Source organism: Podarcis melisellensis (assembly GCF_964234715.1).
Source record: "Podarcis melisellensis genome assembly, chromosome: 7".
Lineage (NCBI taxonomy): Eukaryota > Metazoa > Chordata > Lepidosauria > Squamata > Lacertidae > Podarcis > Podarcis melisellensis.
The window spans coordinates 41,669,732-41,694,979 of record NC_138539.1 but is presented as its reverse complement, the minus strand read 5'-3'; the positions used below and the strand labels follow the sequence as shown (position 1 = coordinate 41,694,979).

The following is a 25,248-nucleotide window of genomic DNA, read 5'->3' as shown; positions in this document are numbered from 1 at the left end:
TTCTGGCTCATTTTGAAAGGGGTGTTTTGTTGTTTTGTTTTGCTTTGCTTCCCTGGTGGAGAAGGAATTGTTGCCCAGGTGTTGTTCACATTCCCGTTTATTGTGCACCTGCTGCATTTCCTGTGCTGAGATTTTAATCCATGATCATACATTATCCAAAATGCATAATCATCCTGTTCATGTTTGATGTGTTGTTTGTCACACCAGCTTCACATTGGAGTGCTTTAGCTGCTCCTAATTTGTCTCCAGCCAACTTGCGAACCTCTTTGCAGAATCCTTTTTGGCTGGGGGTGGTCCTACATGGGTGAACTGTCAATCTGAGGATACCCAGAACTGGGGCTCCCCACTTCAAACCCCAAACCTACAACTCTGTTTCATCTAACTTATTATTATTTATTAAAGTTGTGTGCTGCCCTTCATCCAAAGATCACAGGGTGATTCACAACATATACAAAATGAAAACACAAAATACATAAAAAGACCCAAAGAAACCAATAACACCCCATCCCACAAACACACTTAAAAGCCTATAGAATGTGTAATCAGCCAAAGGCCTGGTTACAGAGAAACATTTTCACCTGGCACTTAAAAGATATGCAGTAAAAGTGCAAGGCAAGCCTCCCTGGGGAGGATCAGGCAGCCACCACAGAAAAGGGATGTTCTCATGTTGCCCTCTAGAACTCTAGTGGAGGCCTCTATGATGATCACGGGGTCCAGGTCATATGGGGAAAGGTGGTCCTTGAGGTACTGCAGTCCTGAACCATTTATGGCTTTATAGGTCAAAACCCAGAATTTTAAATTGTGCCCAGAAACTTGCAGTCAGTGCAGTTGGACTAGAATCAGTGTTATATGCTTAAACCGTCTTGTCCTGGTGAACAACCTGGCTGCCAAATTCTGCACCAGTTGAGGCTGCCAAACATTCTTCAGAGGCAGCCCCACATATTATGTGAAGCAGTAATGTAACCTAGAGGTTACCAGAACAAAGAATATAGAAGTTAGGCTATTTGTGTCCAGATCCTGGTGCAGCTGGGCCACCAGGCAAAGCTGATGGAAGGCACTCCGCACCACCGAGGCCACCTGCACCTCAAGCAACAGCAGTGGATCCAGAAGGACCCCCAAACTACATACCCATTCCTCCAGAGGGAGTGTTACCCCATCAAGAGCAAGCCATCTCCCATCCATCTGGTCTAGGGTACCGCCTACTAACAGTGTCTTGTGTCTCAATCTTGATCTGGACTGAGCTTCAATTTCTTTTTTTTTTTTTTTTATAAAAATTTTTATTAAGATTTTTTACAGATACATATTTAACAAACAAAATAGGTTTCATAACATCTTTTCATTCTATTGCGGACTCCCTCACGTCTCCCGCTTCCACTTTCATCATTAAAAACGAATTTTTCCAAGCAAATTATCATCTTGTTTATACTCTTAAGTGCAATATTTAGGTTAAACTCAAATAAAAAAACCCTAATTTAATGGTAGACAGTTATTTCTGCTCTGGCTTCCTTGTTAGGATTCAACCAAATTACAGTACTTTTGTAAATAAATCTTAAATTTCTTCCAGTCTTCTTCAACACTCTCCTCTCCCAGGTCGCGGATTCTGCCAGTCATCTCAGCCAGTTGCATATAGTCCATCAGCTGCATCTGCCATTCTTCCAGTGTTGGTAGATCTTGGGTTTTCCAGCTCTTAGCAATAAGTATCCTTGCCGCCGTTGTAGCGTACATAAAAAATGTTCTATCCTTCTTTAACACGTTCTGGCCGACCATGCCCAGAAGGAAGGCCTCTGGTTTCTTGGTGAAGGTATACTTAAATACCTTTTTTAACTCATTATATATCATTTCCCAAAAGGCCTTCACTTTAGGGCAGGTCCACCAGAGGTGAAAGAATGTTCCTTCATTTTCCTTACATTTCCAACATTTGTTATCAGACGAATGGTATATTTTAGCCAATTTCACTGGGGTCATGTACCATCTATATATCATTTTCATTACATTTTCCTTCAGAGCATTACATGCTGTGAAGTTCAGCCCGGTGGTCCATAACCTTTCCCAGTCCTCAAACATAATGTTGTGCCCAATATCCTGGGCCCACTTTATCATAGCCGATTTAACCAATTCGTCTTGTGTGTTCCATTTCAGCAGCAAGTTATACATTTTTGAAAGTACCTTGGTCTTAGGTTCTAGCAGTTCTGTCTCCAGTTTCGATTTCTCCACCTGGAATCCTAACTTTTTATCAATCTTAAACACTTCCTTAATCTGAGCATAGTGTAACCAGTCTCGCACTTTATCTTTCATTTTCTCTAAACTCTGCAGTTTCCAATTGTCTCCATCCCTTTCTAGTATTTCCCAATATTTTGGCCAATTGGCCTCCATATTGGGTCTTTTTCGGGCCTTGGCCTCCAAAGGTGACAGCCACCTCGGTGTTTTGTTTTCTAATAAGTCTTTGTATCTTGTCCAGACGTTAAATATTGCTTTTCTGACAATATGGTTCTTAAAGACCTTGTTGATCTTAACCTTGTCGTACCATAAATATGCATGCCATCCAAATGCATTGTTAAAACCTTCCAAATCCAGCACATCCGTGTCCTCCAGAAGTAGCCAGTCTTTTAGCCAGCAGAAAGCTGCGGCTTCATCGAGCTTCAATTTCTTGGCTCTCATCTGCTTCATTACTGAGGCAAGACAACGGTCCAGAACAAACCATTCACAGGAATCTACTTAATTTCTGTCATCATTTCAGAAACATTATGAAATAAATCAATACAGTGAATATGGTGCACATTTTATTCTATTTACAGCACATTTGTTATAAATATAATACATTTCTCGAAAAGCTTAATTAACTGGTAATTTAAACAGATCATCTGAATTGTTATAGTTACATAATAAAGTGGATGTGTTTACATGACAAACTTTAATGGTTGTGAAATAGTGCATTTTGTACTGAGATGAATGAGAACATATCTAAACTGGGGTTTTCTGTTTTTAAAGGCTATTAAGTGGAGTTATATGCAGTTTGCAAAGAGGACTGGCTATCAGAATATGAAAGAAATCCTAATTTCACTTTTTTAAAAGTGGAAAATGAAAAACTGGGTAGGATTTATTTTTGTATCTTACTGAACTTCACAGAAATGTTATGAAAAGATGGTTCATGAACAAACAAACAAATAAAAATGCCAGCAGGGGTCTGTGCCCTAAATTGCTTCCTAATGCAGCCACAATATTAACACAGGTTTTAACAGCAGTATGGCTGCATTTGACAGGGTCTAAGGTATATAGGAATTTCCAATTCTGTTACGAGGAGGATGATACCCAATTAAGTTACATGGAGTAGACCCACAGAAATTATGTCAATTGATTTCATTGGGTTTGTTCTGAGCATGACTAACATTGGATATCACCAGTAATGTTGTGTATTTCCACTTAATTTATGGAATACCTTTTAAAAAATAAATGTTCTGTCAAGTCTAATGTACCAGGCATTATGAAACAGAAGGAGACAAGTACTTGTAATAGTTTGGAATTTTATCTACACTATTTTAACAGTTCATATGCCAAGGTTGCAGGTTTAAAGTAATGAAGTAAGTAACAGTACTCAAAACACTTCTTTTCTTTTTGGTTTTAAATAAACCTGCAGCAAGTCAAACATTGCCAATGATGATCAGTGCTGGCATCGAGTTCTGCTGACTTGTTTCAAACAAAGTAACCTGGTCCGAAAGCTTGGCAAAAACTCGTGGGGTTCCAAGATTATAAACTCCTGTGTGGACGAAACAGGCCTTTAACTGCAGGCTGGATACTTCCTGGCTTTTCAGCTGAAGCTTGTATTGTGTTTGCCCAAGCCAAGTAAATGAACCATGGATTTCAAGTGTTTCTGGACTGGAAAAGAGAAAACATGTCATATTCTTCGGCTCATGCCCCAAAGTGTTAGTATAAACCTATGAGTAACTTAGCCAAAGTGACAGTGATTCAATAATTTAATCAAAGCAGACTGGGATATAATAAAACCAGTTATATTTATACTAGCTTTTTGCTTATTTATCCACACCACAAGGAATTTCAGTTTAATGCATTCCAAAGTTTGCAGCCTATTATTACTATTTCAATTCTTGCCCACCTTTCACCACAAGGTTCCAGGGCAGGTTACAGAAGTTTAAAAAGCAACATTGAAATTTCCGAGTAGTTTTCAAGAGTAGTCCCACATAGAGCGAATGGCAATAATCTAGTCTGGAAGTTACCAGAGCATGGAGTAGCATGGCCAAGTCATTTCTGTCCAAAAGGTGTTGTATTTGATGAACCCGCTGGAGATGGAAATAGACACTCCTAGCTACCTACGTTTCCAGTGATGACGCTGGATACCCCCAACCTACAAATCTGCTATTTCAAGAGAAATACAGCCCCATCTAGTTCCACCTCCTAAACATGAGAACTTGAACACATCAGTAGCTTTCATTTGTTGGCCAACATCCAGCCCATCACTGCCTCCAAGCACCAGTCTTGGACTTCACCCCCCTCTCCCAATTCAGTTGGAACAGAACTATAGAGTTGGGTATCATCTGCATACTGGTGACACTTCACTTCATATCTCCTTATGACAGCCCCCAGTGGCTACAGAGAGTTGTGAAATATCATGGGGGACAAGTCTGAACCCTACAGGACACCACAGGGAAACTCCAATGGTGTTGAGCCGTGCCCCCCACTCCAACTACTTTCTGGAAATGACCTGGGAGGTAGGAGAAGAAGTACTGAAGTACACTGCTCCAAACCCCACCTTCCCAAAAGGATACTGCGGTCAATGATATCTAAAGCCACCAAGAACTCAAGGAGAACATGTATTTCCTTACTCAATTCAAAGAGCATTACAGTTGACAACCATTTAATGTGGGGGTTCCGTTCCTGGCCCCTGCGTGCACCAGCAGAGCACATATAAGTGTGCCCTGCCCCTCTTTTCTGTGACGTTTTCTGCCACTTTTAGGTTCAGTGCTGTGCACACATGCACAGTCGTGCAATTGGTTATCATCTATACTACAAACAACGCACAAGGTTTTTTCTCTTATGTTATGAATTTGGTAAGGGGAAAAAAGTAGGGAAGGAAGTTTAGGTGCATGAAATAATATTTATGCCCAACATGTGTCAGAACAAATTCTTACTCAGAGACATGTTTTAGCAGCAATTCTTAAATGCAAGAGACCCTCCAAGCAAAGATTTATTCCAATATGTGTTGGGCTTGGAATAAATCTCATTTTAAGCACTTGGGAGTTCCCTCCTCCCCTTTTCCTGCCAGTGTTGCTTTCCCAGTTTTGTGGTTGAATTTTGCAACAGTACACATTTATAATTGCTAAGTCCTGAAACATCAACTGTGTCCAATATGTGGAAACACATTCTGGAACTGTACTGGTGTCACTGTGTGTGTGCATGTGTGTGCGCATGTTAGAGAACCAAAGGAAATAATATGAGGAATAAATCCAGACACATATCTCCCCCAACAGAGTATGAATGTCAGAGTCAACAAACTGGATTGACTTTCCTCACAATAATATTACAGAGTAGGATCTAACAAGGAATACTCTGAATCACTCCTACATAACACAAAATTATAAATTGGAAAAACATGTGAAGTACTTAGTTACTTACTAATTTATTACACTGTTATCTGCCCCCCTCCAAGGTCTGGGCTGCAAACATGATTCCCAACTCTTTTTATCCTATGTTTGTGACGAGAGATACTGGCTGAAAGATACTGCTTGCAACAATATCACCCAGGAAGCTTTGCAAGTGAGTAGAGATTTGAAACTGTTGAGCTGAAATTTTAGATAACATTTCTCCTTCATCATTTGTAACTTTTCCACTGCCTTCAATAAACCTTTAGATTGAAGTAAGTGGTTCATACACAGAGAGGAGGTTTCCCTTTTAATTAAGATATGTTGTCTAGAGGTGAATATCTAAATTTGATTTGCTTCATTAATATAAAATTTAGCTTTAGAATATTACCTTGTTGTTTTATGTCGCAAGTCAATGATCACATCAACATCGGCCTGAGAGCAATTTGAAAGTAGAAGAGTGACTGGTACTATACAAAGGCTACAAAAGAAAAGTCTCATTAGAAGCTTTGTCCTGATACTTCTGACTTTGGAAAACACAACTACACAACACAATATGCACCTTTATTAACAAGAATGAAAAAGACTTCCGTTCACTTAAAATCAGCCAGAGGCCAAACCCTTCAGTTATAATTCCAAAATAAATCACCATCTTAGCTATGTTACCTGTGTTTGTTCACAAACATCTTTCAATTACAAGGTCTCTGGAGCAGGGATTGTCCACTGATGGCAGAATTATCTATAGCACATTATGCTCTTGTGCCAAAATGCTCAGGCAACCTATCAACATGTGGGGCTACTTTTGACTTATCCACAGTTCTTAATAAAGAAAGGAATCATTATTCTTCAGCTAGATGGGAAATTATAATGAAGCTGCTCTGCAACAGCCTCCATTCTCCTTTCTGGGTTCAAATGCAAAGTGACAACATGAGGCTAGAAACAAGTGTTTAACCAAAGAGAATGCAGCACTCTGAAGCAGAGGCTGCTGTACCCTTCTTTGCTGAACTAGACACATGACCATATCTCCACCCCCACCTTACATGGGGTGTTAAAACACAATAAGAGAAGGCAACATTTTGAATGAGGTTGTTCTTAGTTTATGTTGGCTGAAGTTTTGATTTAAAAAAATGATCTTTAGCATGAGAAACTCCTATGGTTCTTTCAGCTCTTGAATTTATTCAAAATTTGAGAATGCAAAGGAAGGAAGCCTAACCCCAGATCTAATTCAATGAGTTAGTTAGGATGTGGTGGATCTTCAGCTTAGCCAGAAGGACCAACAGAATTTACACCAGTATAAGTCCTGAAAATGGGCATCCTGGGGGAGCGGTGGGGGCAGGACCAGGCAGGGTCGACTTATTGTGGATCCTTACACCATTCAGCTTGATCATGTAACCTAGCAACCCAGCAGAATTTATGTCAGCAAAAAAGAGTTACACCAGCTTCCCATACTCAAGATCCCTCCCAAATACTCCGCTTCAAAAGAGGCCTTTGTGATATTATTTAACAGTGATGAAAAATAGCCTTTAAATTTTAAATAACTATTAAAATTAAAGGCTAACTATTACAATGGTTATTTCTTTTTGTTCTTTGTAGTTCAGTGTTGCACTGCATAGTTCTTCCACTGAAGACTACTTGCATCACATTCAACAATATCTAAATTCCTTAAATTAGAACAAAGAAGCATTCAAACCTTTTTTGATGAAATGGGTGGTTATAGGTTTCTGGATAATGAAGACTAGTTTTAATAAGGCTGGAAAACTGATCCAGAGATGGCCTAGCAGGTACCGATGTGTTTTCTGGCCGAAAAAAATTGAAGAGCCCTATCTCCGATGACTCCTGGAATACAAGTGTTAAATAAGCAAAGTCGTATAAAATCAAGAAGAACTCAATCCCGCATGTGAGAAATACATAAGAGATTTTATTCAAATCATGTGAGAGGAAAAAAACTGTTCATTGATTCTTTCCTTAAAACAAATGCAGAAGAAATATCCAATACGATCAAACTTCTGCAGGAGATGGAACAACCATCTCCTCTGCTGATCTTCCCCAAGAGGAACCATAGGGAAGGAGGCAATCTTTCAGTTATTTGGAGCCTAAGTCATTCAGGGCTTTAAACACTAGCATGAGCAACTTGAATTGGACCCAGAAACAAAGTGGCAATGTGTATGCTTAAGAAAAGTGGTTAGATAATAATAATAATAATAATAATAATAATAATAATAATAATAATAATAATATATTTATACCCCGCCCATCTGGCTGAGTTTCCCCAGCCACTCTGGACAGCTCCCAATCGAGTGTTAAAAACAATACAGCATTAAATATTAAAAACTTCCCTAAACAGGGCTGCCTTCAGATGTCTTTTAAAGATAGGATAGCTGCTTATTTCCTTCACATCTGAAGGGAGGGCGTTCCACAGGGTGGGCGCCACTACCGAGAAGGCCCTCTGTCTGGTTCCCTGTAACCTCACTTCTCGCGATGAGGGAACCGCCAGAAGGCCCTCGGTGCCGGATCTCAGTGTCCGGGCTGAACGATGAAGGTAGAGATGCTCCTTCAGGTATACTGGGCCAAGGCTGTTTAGAGCTTTAAAGGTCAGCACCAACACTTTGAATTGGGCTCAGAAACGTACTGGGAGCCAATGCAGATCTCTCAGGACCAGTGTTATGTGGCCACTCCCAGTCACCAGTCTAGCTGCCGCATTCTGAATTAATTGCCGTTTCCGGGTCACCTTCAAAGGTAGCCCCACGTAGAGTGCATTGCAGTAGTCCAAGATGAGTTCTAAAGGCAACCCTACCCACTGCATTTTGGACCAGTTGAAGTTTCCAAGTTATCTACAAGCGCTTCCCTGCATAGGATACATTGCAATAATCATCCAATCTGGAAGTTACCAGAGCATAGAGTACCATGGCCAAACTATCTCTGTTCAAAATGAGCCACAGCAGGCAAAACAGGCAGGGCTGGAAATGGGCACTCCTCACCACTGAGACCACCTGGGCCTCAAGTGACACCACTGGATCCAGGACTACCCCACAAGCTCCAAACTTGTTCCTTCCAGAGGACTGCAACTGTGTCCATTATGGGCTCTCTTCATACTTCCTGGACACAAAACACCTAATAACTTTGTCTTTTCAGTGTCACCTTGTGAATGAAGGCCCAGGTGGTTTCAGTGGCTACAAGTGCTTTTTACCAGCTTGGGATGGTAAGACATCTATGACCCATTTTTGGACTGGGACAGCTTGACTACTGTTGTTCATGTGCTAGTAACCTCCAGAGAAAATTACTGATAGGCACTTTATGTGCCTTTGAGGTTAACCTGGAAGTTGCAGATAGTGGAGAATATGGCACCTCTGCTGCTCACTGGGACAGATTATCGCCTGTGTTACACTGCCTCTTAAAGAATTGCACAGGCTACCGATAGTTAAGCTTTGTGGGGGGAAATGACACTATAGTTAAGCAAAAGAACAACCTAACCCCAAATACTTTTACTCATGAAAGAACTCAATTCTTATTAATCTGGTGGAGGGTCATTCTCTACGTCACTTTATGCACAAATTGGGGAGGGGATGGGGAAAGAGCATATATAAATTTCCTACATGGAGAATAGAATTTTAAGAGCAGTGTGAGTGTCAAGCCTCCCAAGAATTTATTCAAAGGAAGGCAAGGAAGTCAAAAGCAGAGATCAAGCTATTTGTGGTGACACCCAGCTTGTTTGGTGAGGAGGGAGGATGAGGTAACAGCAGGTTATTAAAAAAGGATAACAGAAATGGTGACCATACAGCACTATAGAAATGTATCTTTCCCCTGGATTCCCATACCTGTTCCAAGTCTTCCCAGTCAGAATTCCCGAGTATTTTTTTAAAACCCTAAAAAAACAAAGGTATAAGAGCAAGATAATATATTCCACCATGCACAAATATGCTAATTAAAGTTAGTTAAAGATATTTTGCTAAGGAAAATCCTGGCTGGCCTTAATTGTGATTAATATGTGCACCAGGGAGGAAACATTTTCTGAGGTTGAGTCATGATCTATAGGTGGAAGGAAGTCATCATTATGTTTGCACTTGACTCAAAATAACTTTTATTTAGACATGCTTCAAGAAAACAGGTTGATACTATAGCCCATCTTCACATCCCCCCCATGCAGCACTCTAGTCCAACCTTCATTCCAAGCGTTTGGAAGTATCTCAGTACTCCTACATTCATTGTGTTCTTAATAATGGAACTTCTAATATATACTATGTTATAGAATTCTGCCTGAGATCCATCTGGTCAAGGAGATTTCCTCCTCCCAAATATTTCTCAAAGTTCATCTATTAAAATGCTAGCAAGGCCGATTTTACACCTTAATAACTGTTGATATATACTATTGTTGTACTGTGTGTTTTGGGATCTATGGACTGCAATAAAGCTTTTATGTAAAAAAACAAACCCTTGCTTTTCTTAAAAACAAAAAAGTAATTCTTCCATGATACCTGCTTTTGAGGGAAAGAAAATGCCTCCTTCCCTACGGTATGAAGCACAACGTGATGCTGTCCTTCCAAAATGAGTTGCTTGTTATCCTCCACCACATATGCCTGTTTGAGGAAAAGGTTGAAAAAGATCACAACATAAATGAAATTGTAAGGTGTAAGTTGTAACAGGAATTTTCCAAACACTGACAGCTAAGAATGGACACAAATATGGACAAATATGGTTAAAATAATAACCTATTATAGATCTATTGTAAATTATATTGTTGAGTACTGTTACCAGAGTATAGCCATCCCAATACAGTGGTGCCCCGCAAGACGAACGCCTCGCAAGACGAAAAACCCGCTAGACGAAAGGGTTTTCCGTTTTGGAGGCGCTTCGCAAAACGAATTCCCCTATGGAGTTGCTTCGCAAGACGAAAAAAATCTTGCATCCCCCCGCGGGTTTTTTTTTGCTTTTTTCGCCCTTTTCTTAAGCCGCTAAGCCGCTTATCAGCTGTTCCGCTGATAAGCCGCTTAACAGCTGATCGCTGGAAGCCGCTTGACAGCTGTAGCGCTAATCCGCTAAGCTGTCAATGGGCTTGCTTCGCAAGACGAAAAAACCGCTATACGAAGAGCCTCACGGAACGGATTAATTTCGTCTTGCGAGGCACCACTGTACTTTTATTTGGTTATTAAACACATTTATAAAGAACTCTTAAAATGACATATTTAAAAACATGTAGTTAAGTGGGCGGTTAGTGGAAACAGTTGAACTTCATCTCCAAATTGTTGAACTTCATCTCCAGACACATTCACCAGGGGCTGATAATGCTATCCTTTAGGAAGTGTTTTAAAATGGCCCCGGTCTCCTAGATCTGTGTCAGTCAATAACACTAAGCAGCATCTCTACTGTTTTGTAAGCTTAGGTTGTACTGATTTGCTTATCTGTGGAAATATTTTATATTTTATACATACTTTCCAAAGTACAATGATGTTCAAATCCACCTCACTGCACTTCTGTATTAGTCTGACAGCATTGTCAGGAGATGGTTTTGCAGCTCCTTGTGATGTGTGCACACTTTGCTGTGACCGAGTTCTTTTTAAGTCAGAATATAAGCTTCGGAAAAAGAAATCTGCACATGGACTGGTTGAACTGATTATCTGTGAAAAAAGGGAACAGGGGTGTTGTTCTTCAGAAATAGCCAGTAAAATATTTGTTTGAAAAACAAACTATAAACTGTAATCCAAGAGTGATGTGCATTCAGAGGTTGCCTCTCAAATTATAATTCCACAGAAACCTCAAATGGTTCATCATGTTCCTCCAGTTCCAAAACAGTCTGGGGATTTACTGCAATAATTTCATTTTAAAAGGCAAATGGTACTACTGTATGTTTGTAATTGTGCACTTGCACACTGCACTTTTAAAAAGCAGTTCAGTTCAGCAGAGTTGTTCTCTGGCCAAGAAATATTTAGACATGCACATTGATTGTGGTCATCTTCTGCTTATGGCTAAAACCGTATATACAATGTGGAAGAGAGAATGTGATTGTACTTGAGTAATTATCACATGTTTTTAAAATGCCTTTAGGCACATTAAAGCTCCTGAGCTTTGTGAGTAACTACATAAAACATATCAATACTTTATTTTTACTTTTATTATTCAGTACATGGGTACTTGGACCATTGACTTTTCTGTGTTTTAGATTTAGTAAGGTTTCTTTTCCATCACCCAAGATCATTTATTGGAATAAATGCTTTGTTCATGTGGTTATATTACACCACTGTATAAATGCATTTAAAAAAATGACATGTATACCTGTTCACTTCCAAAAACGATATCTGCAAATGTATAATTTTCTACAAATGAAAAGGGAGAAAAATGTTAGCCCATAAAAATGAATGAAGATTTAATTATAGAAATATTATACTCCAACAAACTGAATACTTACCGACTGAATGCTTGCATCTTACTGCTTTCAAGCACAGTTTTCCTTTCTCTCTGTTAGCCAGCTTAATATCTGATAGAAGGAATGACCAAATATGGATTGCTTCTCATGTCATATAAGTTTACACTTTAACATCATAACTGCTAAGCTCACATATTTTACACACAGCAACATAATCACAAACGTGTGTGTGTGTTAGGGTAATACTATTATTATTCTTCAAGTACTTAACAAATTCTTCTTGTGCTTCTAAATCTTTTACTTGTGACATGTTACAATTTCTGGTCCAGAACTTTCCCACCACTTCCCAAGCACAACTACTGTTCCCTCCCTCCCACCCCTACATTAAATAATGTCCTACAGACCCTCAGGAACAGTTTTTGGGGGTGCAGGGAGGTGCAGTCAAAAGGAAGCAGGAAAGTTCCATTTGATGAGCTGAACTTGCATTCTTAGGATCCAAGCCTAAACATTTATACAAAACACAATTTGAACTACCATATCTACTTCTGCAATTCACAAACCTTTGTCTTCAGACAGATTTATGGATTCCTGTAATTTCCAGTTCTTGCTGTTACTAGATACTTGTACTATGTGAAATTCTTTTACACCAGCTTCACTCTAATAAGCAAGCACCAAAAAGAGAGATAAGAGATGGAAATTTATTTAAGTCATATATTAGAAAATGTTCAATAACTTGATATTACTCAAAATTTTTAGTATTTTTATTCATGCATCTTTCTGAAAAGGTTAGATCAGGACAATTCACAAAATGGTGCTTCCAGAACAGAAAAAGGACAGTGTAGGGACAAAAAAAAACCTCCAGAAACATTCCATCAAATTTCGCCCACTAGTACTGGACAGCAATCTATGATTGTGGGGTGAGGAACATGTATGTACACAATCTAACATGCCAAACATGCACACAGAAAAATCAAATCTCAATGGCCTGCTTGCCATAAAAGGCCCTGTCAGGAAGCACTTTAAGTTGGTGTATACTTTAAGGATACCTAATTGTCCCTAATTCAACTCTGGCTGCATTTGCTCAATAGAATTTAATACACTGCAAGTGTTAGTAACTCAAGTAAAGTTTACATATAAAAAGAGAGAGTGTGAGTCGCGGCACCTGAAGATCTTCCAGATTTCATCATTCACATTTTCCACACCTATTTTAATCTGTCCACTGAAAAAACGAAATAAACGAAGCCCTGCTTAATCACATTATCTCCACCTGGCCAGGTTCATGCCTGGAGAGAGTCTAGAAGTGGGCCTTAAGATTGTCAGCTTGTTCCTCTACTCCCTTCGTTGTGGATGAAAGAAAGCAACTGAATCAGAAGATCCTGCATTCATTTGAATGTGGAGATCTCTCTTAACACTGCAAGTTTAAACCCTCTGTATAGAGATTTTAATCTCAGAGGAACAAAGGCACAGAATCTCTTACATCTGGTTATTCACTTCCCTCCATAGCAAACCAAGTGAGGTACATATCTGGAGGCCCATTTGGCAGAAGCACACTCCAATCTCTCCCAAGCTAGACCCCTAGAAAGAAAATGATGTCTGAAGAGGTTCAGAACAGGCCAATTATTTTAATTATACATAATGAAGCTGAATACTACAAAGTGACATTTCTAAATTTACCCTACCCTAGATACTGTTAGAAGTTAAACATCTGCATCGCCAAAGGTTCAATAGAACAGGGAATGATACTAAAATTACTTTATTCTGAACCAGGCGTAGGCAAACTCCGGCCCTACAGATGTTTGGGACTACAATTCCCATCATCCCTAGCTAACAGGACCAGTGGTCAGGGATGATGGGAATTGTAGTCTCAAAAACATCTGGAGGGCCGCGTTTGCCTATGCCTATTCTGAATTTTCAATCCAGTAAAATTAGTTTTTGAAAATTAGTTTTAAGAGACTATGCACAGATAAGCAATGTGCTCTGAGCAAACTGAAGCTCCAGGGGAAGGAACAACAACTTCCTTTAAAGGTTCTACGATCCTGCCTTCAAGCAGGGTGTGTGCATTCTTATCCCACTTAAGGATATCTTACACACTCCCAACATTTTCTTTGAGGACAGCAAGCTTCAGTTTAAAAATACAATCACTGTTGGACCGAGTTCTAAGCAGACTTACGGTATTGATATTTTCCACATCCACAAACACTAGCATATTGTCGCCATCACCTTTTTCATCCTCAAGAGCATTGCTTCGATAGACGGTAGCTCGTACAGTCAGTGATCGACTGGTACAAATAACGGCAGTATGTCTCAATACTCTGTGACTGGAAAGAGAAAATATGTAACATTTCACCAGCTTTGTATTTCCCTCACATGCACTTCAGCACCAGGAAGTTGTTCACTAACAATTAAGATGGTTTGCATTAAAAACGAGGGGAAATTCGCTCTGATGCATCTATATACCCACTGAAAGGAGCTTTGCATCAAGTTTCATTTCACTCTAAAAAGTTCCACATATCTGATGCCACCTGCCTTACTGGACTCCCTTCCTACTAATAGTAGGCAAGCAATAACCGTTTAGCTTCAGGTGCTTGCTTAATACTTGTTTAAAAAAATCACAGAGGCCTTCCCTGAACTGTGATCCTAGTGGTGTGTGCTGTTGATCATTGTGATTTACCCTTATTCTGAATTTTATATTATTTTATGGTATATTGTTTTTCTATGTGGTACACTGCTGTGTAGTCTGCCATTTTGGGACAAAATGGTATCCACTGGTATCCAAAAATAGACAAAAACCTACTCCATGGCCTCATGCCAAATGTAGCCGAGGTGTTTTAAGACACCTCATGTATATATGAATTCTATGTATAAGTGCATAGAATTCTTTTATTTCAAAATATATAGATTTTTATGTTTTCATTGTAAGTTTGCTTTATGACAACTTTAAAATGCTAATGACATTTATGACAACTTTAATGCTTTATGACAACTTTAAAATGCTAATGATTAATAATCAAACAGATATTTGGTGGATTGCCATGTTTTGAAATGATTTGTCATTTGCGACTGTAACATTGTATTGATTTTCATTTTTGTTCTGTTGTGAGCCACTTTAAGCATATGTATATGGAAAAGCAGCATTAAAATTTAAATAATAAATAAATCCAGTTTTCCACGTAGTACATTCATCTGCATGCTTAGAATTAAACCCAATGATAATACTCAGGTTCATCCAGAATCTGAAGACTATAAGCAGTCATTTGATTAAAAATGGTACAAATTTAATTAAGTATTGAATCTGTTCTACCCCAAAATTTTGTAACCTACCCAGACATGTAATTTAAAGGAAGTACTGGCTTTACACATTAAATGAATGAAAAGGACATAGGTTTCTGCCCATGCAAAAGTGTCTGCATATAACCAATTGAATGGGATTCAACATTACAGCCAATAATAAAACTGTTGTTATAAGCTAATAGGACACTGCAGAAAGATCTTCCAGGCTCACATCCTGCTGTTTGTGGAAGGACATGTCTGGATCCACCCCAACAAAACTCCACTTAACTCAGAAGTAAGGAAGATAGTTAAGCTTACCACATTTTTGAGTGTTTTCTAATACTTTCATAGTAAAACAAGAAGTTTATTTCATGGACACCTTCTTCATCTGGACCACGTAACCACATGGGAAGCTGTACTGAAGCTCCGGGGAGCAGTACAGAATCAGGAAGGGGGACATCTATCACTTCTGGCTGACATCCTGTTCCAACCCCAAAGTCTGAAGAATCAGCCAAGGACGTCAGCGAATATAGGGAGGTAGAATGCTTAACAATAGTCTTGTAAGCGCTACAGTGTTCAGATGCTGAAGGGCTTAGTGGTGTTAAAATAGCGCTACTGCCACCAAAGGTAAAGAATTCTGGCCGTTTAGAGACAACTTTCACTCCAGTCAGAGGACACTTGCCTACATTCATAAACTCTACATATGTCTTTCGGATTTCTCCACAAAGCAGCCCTGTAGGAAAATTTATAAAGAAGACCTGCATTGGAAGAGAAACATAGGAACACATTTTGACAAACTGACAAAGTTCATTAAGGTAGGACTATCTTATTTGTCCATATTTATCAACAGAAATAAATTTTGCAGAATCAAGCCCACATAAAGGTGGTTTTTCAAATTCCATTTTCACCTTTACTAAAATTAACATGAGAAGAGTACCACCTAGAAAGTGACAAGCAATCAAAATAGTTTTTCTTTTTCTCAGAAAGCTGTTATCAACCAACTTTAGAAAAAATACACATTTCAGTGCAATAAGTCTGGGGAAGAAGATGCATCATGCTCTTTTACAGTTTACACTCTTTTCCACTTTAACATTCTTTTACACTCTTTTACACTTGAATTTAATTTTAACAGGGCTTCAAATTTCAACTCTATGCACTATAACTTAACAAGTTTAATCTGATACAGAGTAATAAAGGAAAAACTGGAAGAAACACCTATGTATTTCAAAAGCAGCTGTTACATATTTGACAATGTTGTCCATGATTAGCTGTACCTCTAGCAAAGGCATTTCCTCTGTAATGATAGGATCTAAACGTCGATCAGGTCCATATTTAATAGATGTTTTCTCTTCTTTTGTGCTATTCAAACGAGGGCCCTGTATTTCTAAATCTTGTCGACCCCGTACTGACATTCCATTAGAGATAAATTTTCCTGAAAAGAAAACCAACAGGATATTGAGGAACAACAAGTAAGCAGATGATAAAAATTTGAGCTGGTTTTTAAGATCACATTGAGTTGAGCTTACAATTGTTAAAAGTGAATTTGACACTGAAAGAAACCATCTTCATCATCATCCCTCCAAAAACAGGTTTAATGATGAAAATAAATATAGATAATGAAATTATTTTGTTGTCATATGTGTGCCTGGCTGTTAAAATGATGAGGTTTTAATGTTAAACCTAACTTTACGACATGATCAACAGATTGGCTTGGATTCCATCTTGTATAAGCAGGTGGTGGCTCACACAACAAGGCTTTTACACCTCCTTCCCCTTATTACAGACCTCCACACAACATCCTGTGCCAGTCCTCAGAAGCAGCTTTTAATGGGAGCTGGAAGAGGGAGCAAGATAATCTCAGTGCACAGCACCCTGCTGCTTGTACAAGTCCAGATCCAATGGAGCCATTGTTTTCTGGTGACTTTCTTGGTGGCATCCTTTTCATGTTACTTCTGGTAAAGGTGAAGTTGGAATTTGGAAAACCCTTTCTTTCACTAAGTAATATGGGAGTTCAACAGGCAACACTGCAGCAGTAAGAAAATCTCTTTCATGTGATGTAGCCATCTCATGATGTCAACACATATATTTACAGGTAGTATTTTATTGCCATGTTGGTAATAACACATAAATCCCAGTTTAGCACTATGCACACAATCCTTGGGATTGTATCCCCTTTCCTGCACCGGTTTCATCAGTGAAAAGGAGATCAGAAGCACTTGCTGAGTTTCCAAATAAATGTGATTTGTTATTTCTAAACCTAGACTGAAAACAAGTCAATCTGAAACTGCGTTTAATAATTCTACTTGTTTCAATAAACCATCGTTAATCCTAAAACCAGTTCCAGGATGGGCCATAAAGCACAGTTAGTTGAAAGTGGATGCTTCTGAGCTACATCTTGTGCACAGGAGTGCATGAGCCCACACTATGGTCTAGATATTACAAGGGAACCAGAACTCTAGTTTATCACCCTCATATGGCCTAGGGAAGTATCAAATTTGGTGTTAAGACTATGGTCTAGTCATGATAACAAATCATGAACTGAAATACCTATATCCCATTAGTAGTGGGCAAAACTGAAGGAACCAGCCCTATGGACCACATTCCATGTGTTACTAGACCCTGTGTTAGACATAAAAATACAACAGGCATACCTGTTTGCAGTACAACAGAAGGGTCTACTCCATCTAGCACTGAAGTGCTCTGAATGGTGCCAAGATTGTAAACGACTCCCAGAATGTGTAGCTCCCCTGTTTGATGGGGAAAGAGCTTTAGTCTTGCCTGTGGAGATATGTTAAATTTTTGTTGTTGCTAGTGTAGTTATTTTACATTTAAACGCCATTTTAGTTAAACAAAAGCAAGCATCTACATTTACCATTCTAAGAAGCCATCTGCAAGATTAATACAATTTACATATTTCTACAGAAGTGTTTCAGAAAATAAATGCAACACTGTAGCATAGGCAAACTATTTGCCATTACTTTTCTTGTGTCTTTACAATTCTACAGAATACTTGTTCAGATATTGTTAAAGGGCTGCCCAGATGCCCCTTACATGGAAAAGAACATCCCCACTGCAATGCTTCTCTACTGCCAAGTACCATCTTAAATAATGTAAGCACTATTAAAGTAGGTATTAAATTCTAGTGAGTTATTTAAAACTGAAAAATAATCCCTCCCCCACAAAGTGCCTCACAAAAGGAATGTTTAAAAGCATTTTATGTCTAACTCCTTTTGTGAGGACCTGGAAAATATTTGATTTTTGCGGGGGGAGAAAATTAAGTACTCACCATTTTAGTTTCTTCACTGTTCATCAAAAACTCTGATATTACTTCAGCTCCAATCATATCTTTTCCAGATGTTTCCTAAAATAAATTATGAAAAAAATGTTCAATTAAGCACACCATTATTTCTCAGTAGCAAACTGTTCCCAATAGTGGTTCTAAGAACATTATATGTTAATGTATTTCAAGCTTCCTAGTTTACAAAAACAAAAATCTAGGTATAGCTGGGGGGCAGGTATCCTATGTAATGGGTTTGACTGGACACAACATTAAACCAAATTCTGCATTATGAGAAAGAGCCTGGTGCTCTCTGGGGTACTTATGTGCTCCCCGCTTCCTCCTCTGGTGTAGCTGTATGTTTGAAAACTTTTGCTTTCTTTTTAGATTAACCAAAGCTTCCTGTGTTGCCAAACATATGACTAATATTATGTATCGTTAGTGGAAACAAGCCAACTTCAAACCATAATTTATAATGTTGGCTTGTTTTCACTAAGGTATAGGATTTGGATGACACAATAAACTACAGCTAATATAAAGTAGAGGCCTCCATTCTCCACTGCAAGGTGGTGAGGAGTCTCAGTCTCAGTAATTTCAACCATAGTCATTGTCTCTCTAATAATTAGAAGGTAAATTTCCCTTTGATGAGGTGGGACTCTTAGTTCCAAGAGCAGAAACCAAGAGCAGAGGCCATGCATGATTCTAAACCTTGTCCTCTAAGAGGAGGGTGTGAAAAATCTCTGGGGGATTAAAAACTAAGTAGAATGAAAATCAACATATGAAAGCATGCACTGATTTACTTTTCAATAAAAAGATTTCGAAAGATACAAATATTGCTAGTAGTGTATGAAGTCTTCTTAGAGGACTTGATTAAATCACTTACTACTTCCTTTGTTTCTCCGTTATTCTTTGAACTGTAATCCTTTGGTTGAAATTTCCAAAGCAGTGATAAGTCGGTTAACAGAAGTGGAACTTTCAATGGATTTCTAAAAGCTACTTCCACAGTTATTGGTTCTATTAAAAAGAAAAGTCAATGTATGTATTTAGGGAGGTTATTCTTATAAGATGTGAGAATAAACCAAGCCATTCATAATTTAAAAGCTTATCACTGCAATTCTATTCCATAAGCAACTTTGCTGAAATAATATTAGTTTTATGTGCCATTTTTAAAAATCTGTACAATTTTTTTACCTTCTACTACACCGAGTGGAAACCTAGAGTTATCTGAATACTTATTCAGACAATACTGTGTTGGCTGGAAATTAGAAAGTGCTGTGCCCTTGTTAGCTGCAGCCACAGCTTGCTCTTCAAGTTCCTTCCATTGATAGGAGAATTCAGAGTCATATTCTTGATCAAGGCTTATATGTGTTGCTGCCTGTTTTTCACCTAGTTGTGAATAATAATAAAAAATTACAATCACTTCAGTACACCAGAGAGTACCAAACAAAAAACTTTTTCTGTTTTTGTTACAAATGGTGAATCAACTTTCAATTGGAAGACCATACAATTTTCTTAAAACACCTGTTTCATACATGCATTTTCAAGAGATGGTATTTGTTGCTGGGAGCAGAACTCCAAAGGACTGGGGGAAGACAGTGAGATTGAAATCCAGAACAATAAGTGGGTAGGGACATGAACAAGCCAGTGGGAGGGGACCAAGGTCAACATATTGAACTAGCCAGCCCAAACTTTTGACTGCAGAATTGTTAATATTTTTTTCTAACTTATGAACTAATTCTAAACTACAGTAATAGATAGAAGGCACACAATAGGTTTAAAATCCAGTAGCGGCTGGTGATGCTTTTGAATTATGGTGCTGGAGGAGACTCTTGAGAGTCCCATGGACTGCAAGAAGATCAAACCTCTCCATACTGAAGGAAATCAACCCTGAGTGCTCACTGGAAGGACAGATTGTGAAGCTGAGGCTCCAGTACTTTGGCCACCTCATGAGAAGAGAAGACTCCCTGGAGAAGACCCTGATGTTGGGAAAGATGGAGGGCACAAGGAGAAGGGGGCGACAAAGGACGAGATGGTTGGATAGTGTTTTCGAGGCTACCAGCATGAGTTTGACCAAACTGCGGGAGGCAGTGGAGGACAGAGGTGCCTGGCGTTCTCTGCTCCATGGGGTCACGAAGAGTCAGACACGACTAAACGACTAAACAACAACAACAACAAGCGGCTGGTGTGAAGCAGCAGAGATGGAAACTGCTCTCCTGACATCAGTGTTGCTAAGCTTACCAGGACAGGGTTGGGGTGAGTCATGGCTGTGTGGACACACAGATGGAGCCAAGCTTTAAGACAACTGCAACTCCTGACTGTAGTGTTTAGTGCAAGAACTGTTCTAACTCTTGGACTGACTGTTTATAGTTCAAACACATTAGGAGAATGAGCATGATTAGCATAGAAAAACTGCGGCAGAAAAACTAGCAGCAAAAGGAAAAAATGCCCAGGTACTATTTATTGTCTGGTGCTACCACAGTTAAAGCAGCTTACATGTGAAAGCATCCCAATCACAGCAACCAAAGGCGGCTCGGTTTTTCTGAATCTGTCTGTTAGCAAGAACTCCCATTAATCTTAAATCTATTAAAGTGCATTTAGGTGAGGAAGGAAAATGCTGAATTCGTTCACTTTCTATATATGTGAATAGCACAGAATTAGGCCTTTAAATGCAACAGAAATTATTTATTTATTCCATAAAACTTATATACCACCTGATTGTAGGAAAAACCTCAAAGAAGTTTACAAAATGAGGAAGAAGGATGCTGATTTGGTAGAGTAGGTTGCAGCATTTCAGAATGTATTTTAATGCCCATCTAAACTTAAAAATAAAAATTCCTGGGGGGGAAAAAACCCAGCACAAGAGGAAAAGGACTGGGCTTCAACTTTGCTCCCTGATGTGCTTAGTTTACTGTTTGCAGGAAGTTTCTGATGCAGAGGTATATACAAAAGCAGTATAATATCCACCTGTAGTATGAAGTGGTATAGTCTAGTCTACCATCTCATTCTGTAGCATGTACAAATCCAACCTTATGTTAAGGTATGGTATCCTAATGAACTCAAATGGCTTAAGAACAAATCTCCTTTTTTGTGCTAACCTTCTGATGGCCGTCTGTCATGTCCAAAAAACACTCGTGTTGCAGAACTATTAATATAAGGTAAAGGAAGTTGTGGCAACGGCCCATCTGGTGATAGCTGACTTACATTCTGCAAGAAAGAAAAGCAGAGCTTGGTCAACTTTTGGCAAGTAAAACTAGATATTGAGAATTGGAATATACAAAACTAAAGAAAGCAAGAAGCATTTAGGGGAGTGCACAAAATAATATCTTGAAATTCCTCCAGTATAAAATGTATAAATAATTAAACAATAATTTATGAACCTGTGTGTTGTTTTATAATTGCAATGGTACCATCCAAACAACAGCTTCCAATGTATCCCCTTTACTGTCTATTTACTTTCTTTTACTGTGGAATTTTTAAAATATAATTTTAAAGAAAGCTGCTAAAAGCAGCATGCTTTTATCATATTTTCAGTTAATATTTCATTTAACATAAATATACAAGAAGTCAACATTATGGGTTACATAAGCAACAGAATGTACTAATGTACTTTGAATTAGTTTAGTATTAGCCATTCCTGACCCTGACTTTGTGCCTTGGCTTCATCATGCACTCATATTTATCAAGTTGCAGGAACGCTCATAATCTCTATTTTCTTGGGAGTCTCATAGTAAATTGTTCTTCTTCACCACTTTTATTTCATCTTATGGGATATGTACTCTTATATCTTTACATTGGGATTTTGAATGTGTTAGGAAATTGGGTTAAATGTACCCACAACTTTATATATAAACTATACCACCTTAATTAATTTGCGATTAAAAATCTCTTCATTATCTCTTTGTAATAAATATTTTACTTGGGGATTCAAAGGAAGCTTTTATTTTGGGGTTTATTTCTGAGGTTCAACTGCTTACAAAGATTTTCAGGGTAACATATGACTGATACCTGCAAAAGGTCTGCCTCTCACATAAACATGTTTTAGGGGATGCTAACAAGGTGCACACACATGCAGATTCCAACAGACAAATGTTAACGCCTTTCCCCATACAATATCATTTTAAATTTCCATTGTTTCAAGAAAAGGTTTACTAAATGGAAAAATAAACTCTTTGACACACCAAAGCCCCATTTGATACATGAAATTAGTCATGCAGTGCTTTGAACCAGGACTAGAGTTTATAGCAATTTACAAATACTTATTACTATATACAAGTTTTGAGTAGTGGGATAGAATTTAGGACATCATATTGTGTCCATATTAAATGACCTTCTTTTTGGGGGGGGAAACTTCATAATACAGAAGCTAGCTGACAGGCATCAGTGAGATGCTAGCCAGACATGGCCCTACATAAAGTAACATGAGCTGTAAGCATTCAACATAACATTTTTGCGTACGTCATCAGGTAAGGTTAACTTACATTTTAGTATCAAGCAGGGAAAAGTTAAAAGACAATTGCAGAACATTGAGGATAAAAACTGACATCTTACCCTATAAACATAAAGATATTCTCGGAGGAAGGCCCCTTGCTGAGCAGCACTTTGTTTGCTGTCATTGATCAAAATGTGCCTGAAGGCAGATACGGCATTGTCAAGCTGCCGAAGTGTAAAAGACTGCCGACCAATAGTGAAATTTATATGATCTTCTGCAAGTGACCATCCTTTCCCTTTATAAACTTGCATGGCTTGACAGTAACATCGTAAAGCATGCTTCTTCTGAAAGATAAAAAGTGAAGCATGGTAAATACAATTCCACCTGCTGATGTATTTAGAGCTAAAGAGTAAAAACCCAAAAAGTTCAAAAGGATATTTTATGTCAGTATAAGAAGCCATTACCTTAAACAGCTTTCTGAGATTACTGAATACTGGGGAAAATAAGGGCAGATCAACACAAGCCAACTGTGTCCCTAAACTGATGGTAAGGGTTGCATCAGCAGAATGGCTGGGAAAGCAATTTCCGATAATTTACCTTTCCCCTGTACCCCTCCTAATCTGCTCTGAAGGGTCCCCCAATATCTAGCATAAGAATGGTCTTGGTAATTCAATACAGAGTGCTAATCCCACCTGCGTCCAGGTAGCCAGCACTTGAGATACAACTACCTATGTTCTCTTCAGTAGATGGAATGGGAAACATTTCATTTCTGAGTTTCCCCTCTCAAGATGTAGAATAAAACTTTCCACTCAACTCAAGCAGTATTTAACAATGATAAAGTATTTCAAAGGTGCTAAAACGCTATCAAGAGAACTGGAAAATTACAGAATATGTACTTATTTCCTAACACAGAAAACTTACCTGCCCTGCTTTACTATACCTATGGCCAGCCAGTATCATATGAAAGGCAAATTTTCTAACCATAGGACTTTTCATATTTATAAAACAATGTGCAGCTTGCTCGAGCAACAGTGCACTCCGCAGATCTGAATCCTATTAAAAACAGTGAGTGATAAGAGACAAGTTACAATTACCCAGAAAACACAGTGGTGTCCATATTCTTAAATATAAATTCCCTATTACCAGAGAAGGCTCTGAAGTCTGAAACAATGCAAGGCTCTATAGTATTACTGATGCAGTGAATATATGCCAATTCTATAAATCTTCACTAGCCAACACTGAATACGTTGCATCCAAATTTCACTGCAAAGAGCTACAACAGTACTCTTGATGATTTATTTCTCAACTAATCGCAAACCGTGTTTTCTGTACTGCATGTCAAAAAGTGAACTATTTTCTATTTCACTGGTTCTGCTTGACTTTTTAAAGATCAAAGTGAGCTGGTATAAAAAGGAAGTTTTATGGCCTTTGTCCTTGGTTCAGTACTTGTGATGCCTCAAACAAAGGAGCTGAATAAACCCTATGGAAAATGCTTGTAGAAACAATATAAAAATGATTCAAAGCTTAAACATTTTAAGAAGCTTCCTTCCACAGAGCTTGTTGCAAAAATGAAGTCTCATTTACCAATAGTTCAGCAAATGAGGACTGTTCTCCAATGAGCACAACAGTGCTGTGATGTTCATGTTAGTATCCAGAACCACACACAATCATCAACATGAAAAAAATTTCTTACACTGGTATTTTAATCAATAGCCAGATATCAAAACACAGTGGCATACAGATGAGTAAAAACAGATTTAACGCACTACCTAAACCTCCAGCTACTCAGGCTGACATTTCTAACACTCACCATTCCCATCCAAGCGCTCTGCTGCCATTTTTCAACAGAAAAATTAAAGAATAAGAATATAAGCTTTAACATATTTCAATTAAACAAAAAGCAAAAAAGACATGGAACAAGTATAGAATGTTACAAGCTAACTTTGAGTTGTAATTCTGAAAAACTAAACAGGAGCTATGTTATCTTTTTAATTTATAACTGAAACATCTCACATAACTTCAAAATGGTTTCAAAATAATTTCTGGGCAATTCTAAAATGACACAGGAATAATTCCTATTATTCAGTTACCTATGCAAAGTAGCCTCAAACAATCTTAACAGATCCCCAACACAAAATAATTGTATTCACTATTGGTCTTTCTAATCTCATGTCTACTAGACCGGGGGCGGGGGGGAATCTTTATATTGCATCTTGGGAGTTTTATACTGCATTTTAAGACTACTCTGCTGCTATCTAAAAGTGTGATTCTAAGAACCACAAGAAAATGTGAAGAGCAAAACTGTAGCTTAAAGTTTCTT

The 25,248-nt window shown here is 38.4% G+C and overlaps 1 protein-coding gene across 4 annotated transcripts in view; it reads right to left on the bottom strand.

The window, feature by feature from the left end:
* Nucleotides 1-2,767: 2,767 nt before the first annotated feature.
* The window catches only part of TRAPPC8 (trafficking protein particle complex subunit 8), a 52,483-nt gene continuing 30,002 nt past the window's right edge, over nt 2,768-25,248 (bottom strand). For all 4 annotated transcript variants that reach the window (XM_081918485.1, XM_081918486.1, XM_081918487.1 and 1 more), the window contains 19 exons: nt 23,850-23,981; nt 23,048-23,272; nt 21,595-21,703; nt 19,691-19,885; nt 19,383-19,513; nt 18,509-18,583; nt 17,874-18,000; nt 16,497-16,654; nt 15,541-15,980; nt 14,123-14,270; nt 12,513-12,609; nt 11,995-12,063; nt 11,862-11,902; nt 11,021-11,206; nt 10,067-10,168; nt 9,410-9,457; nt 7,285-7,430; nt 5,986-6,075; nt 2,768-3,873 (listed from right to left, as the gene is read on the bottom strand). In XM_081918485.1, the coding sequence (XP_081774611.1) occupies nt 3,639-3,873; nt 5,986-6,075; nt 7,285-7,430; nt 9,410-9,457; nt 10,067-10,168; nt 11,021-11,206; nt 11,862-11,902; nt 11,995-12,063; nt 12,513-12,609; nt 14,123-14,270; nt 15,541-15,980; nt 16,497-16,654; nt 17,874-18,000; nt 18,509-18,583; nt 19,383-19,513; nt 19,691-19,885; nt 21,595-21,703; nt 23,048-23,272; nt 23,850-23,981 (2,754 nt within the window). In that variant the 3' untranslated portion in view covers nt 2,768-3,638. The remainder of the gene's footprint in view (nt 3,874-5,985; nt 6,076-7,284; nt 7,431-9,409; nt 9,458-10,066; nt 10,169-11,020; nt 11,207-11,861; nt 11,903-11,994; nt 12,064-12,512; nt 12,610-14,122; nt 14,271-15,540; nt 15,981-16,496; nt 16,655-17,873; nt 18,001-18,508; nt 18,584-19,382; nt 19,514-19,690; nt 19,886-21,594; nt 21,704-23,047; nt 23,273-23,849; nt 23,982-25,248) is intronic.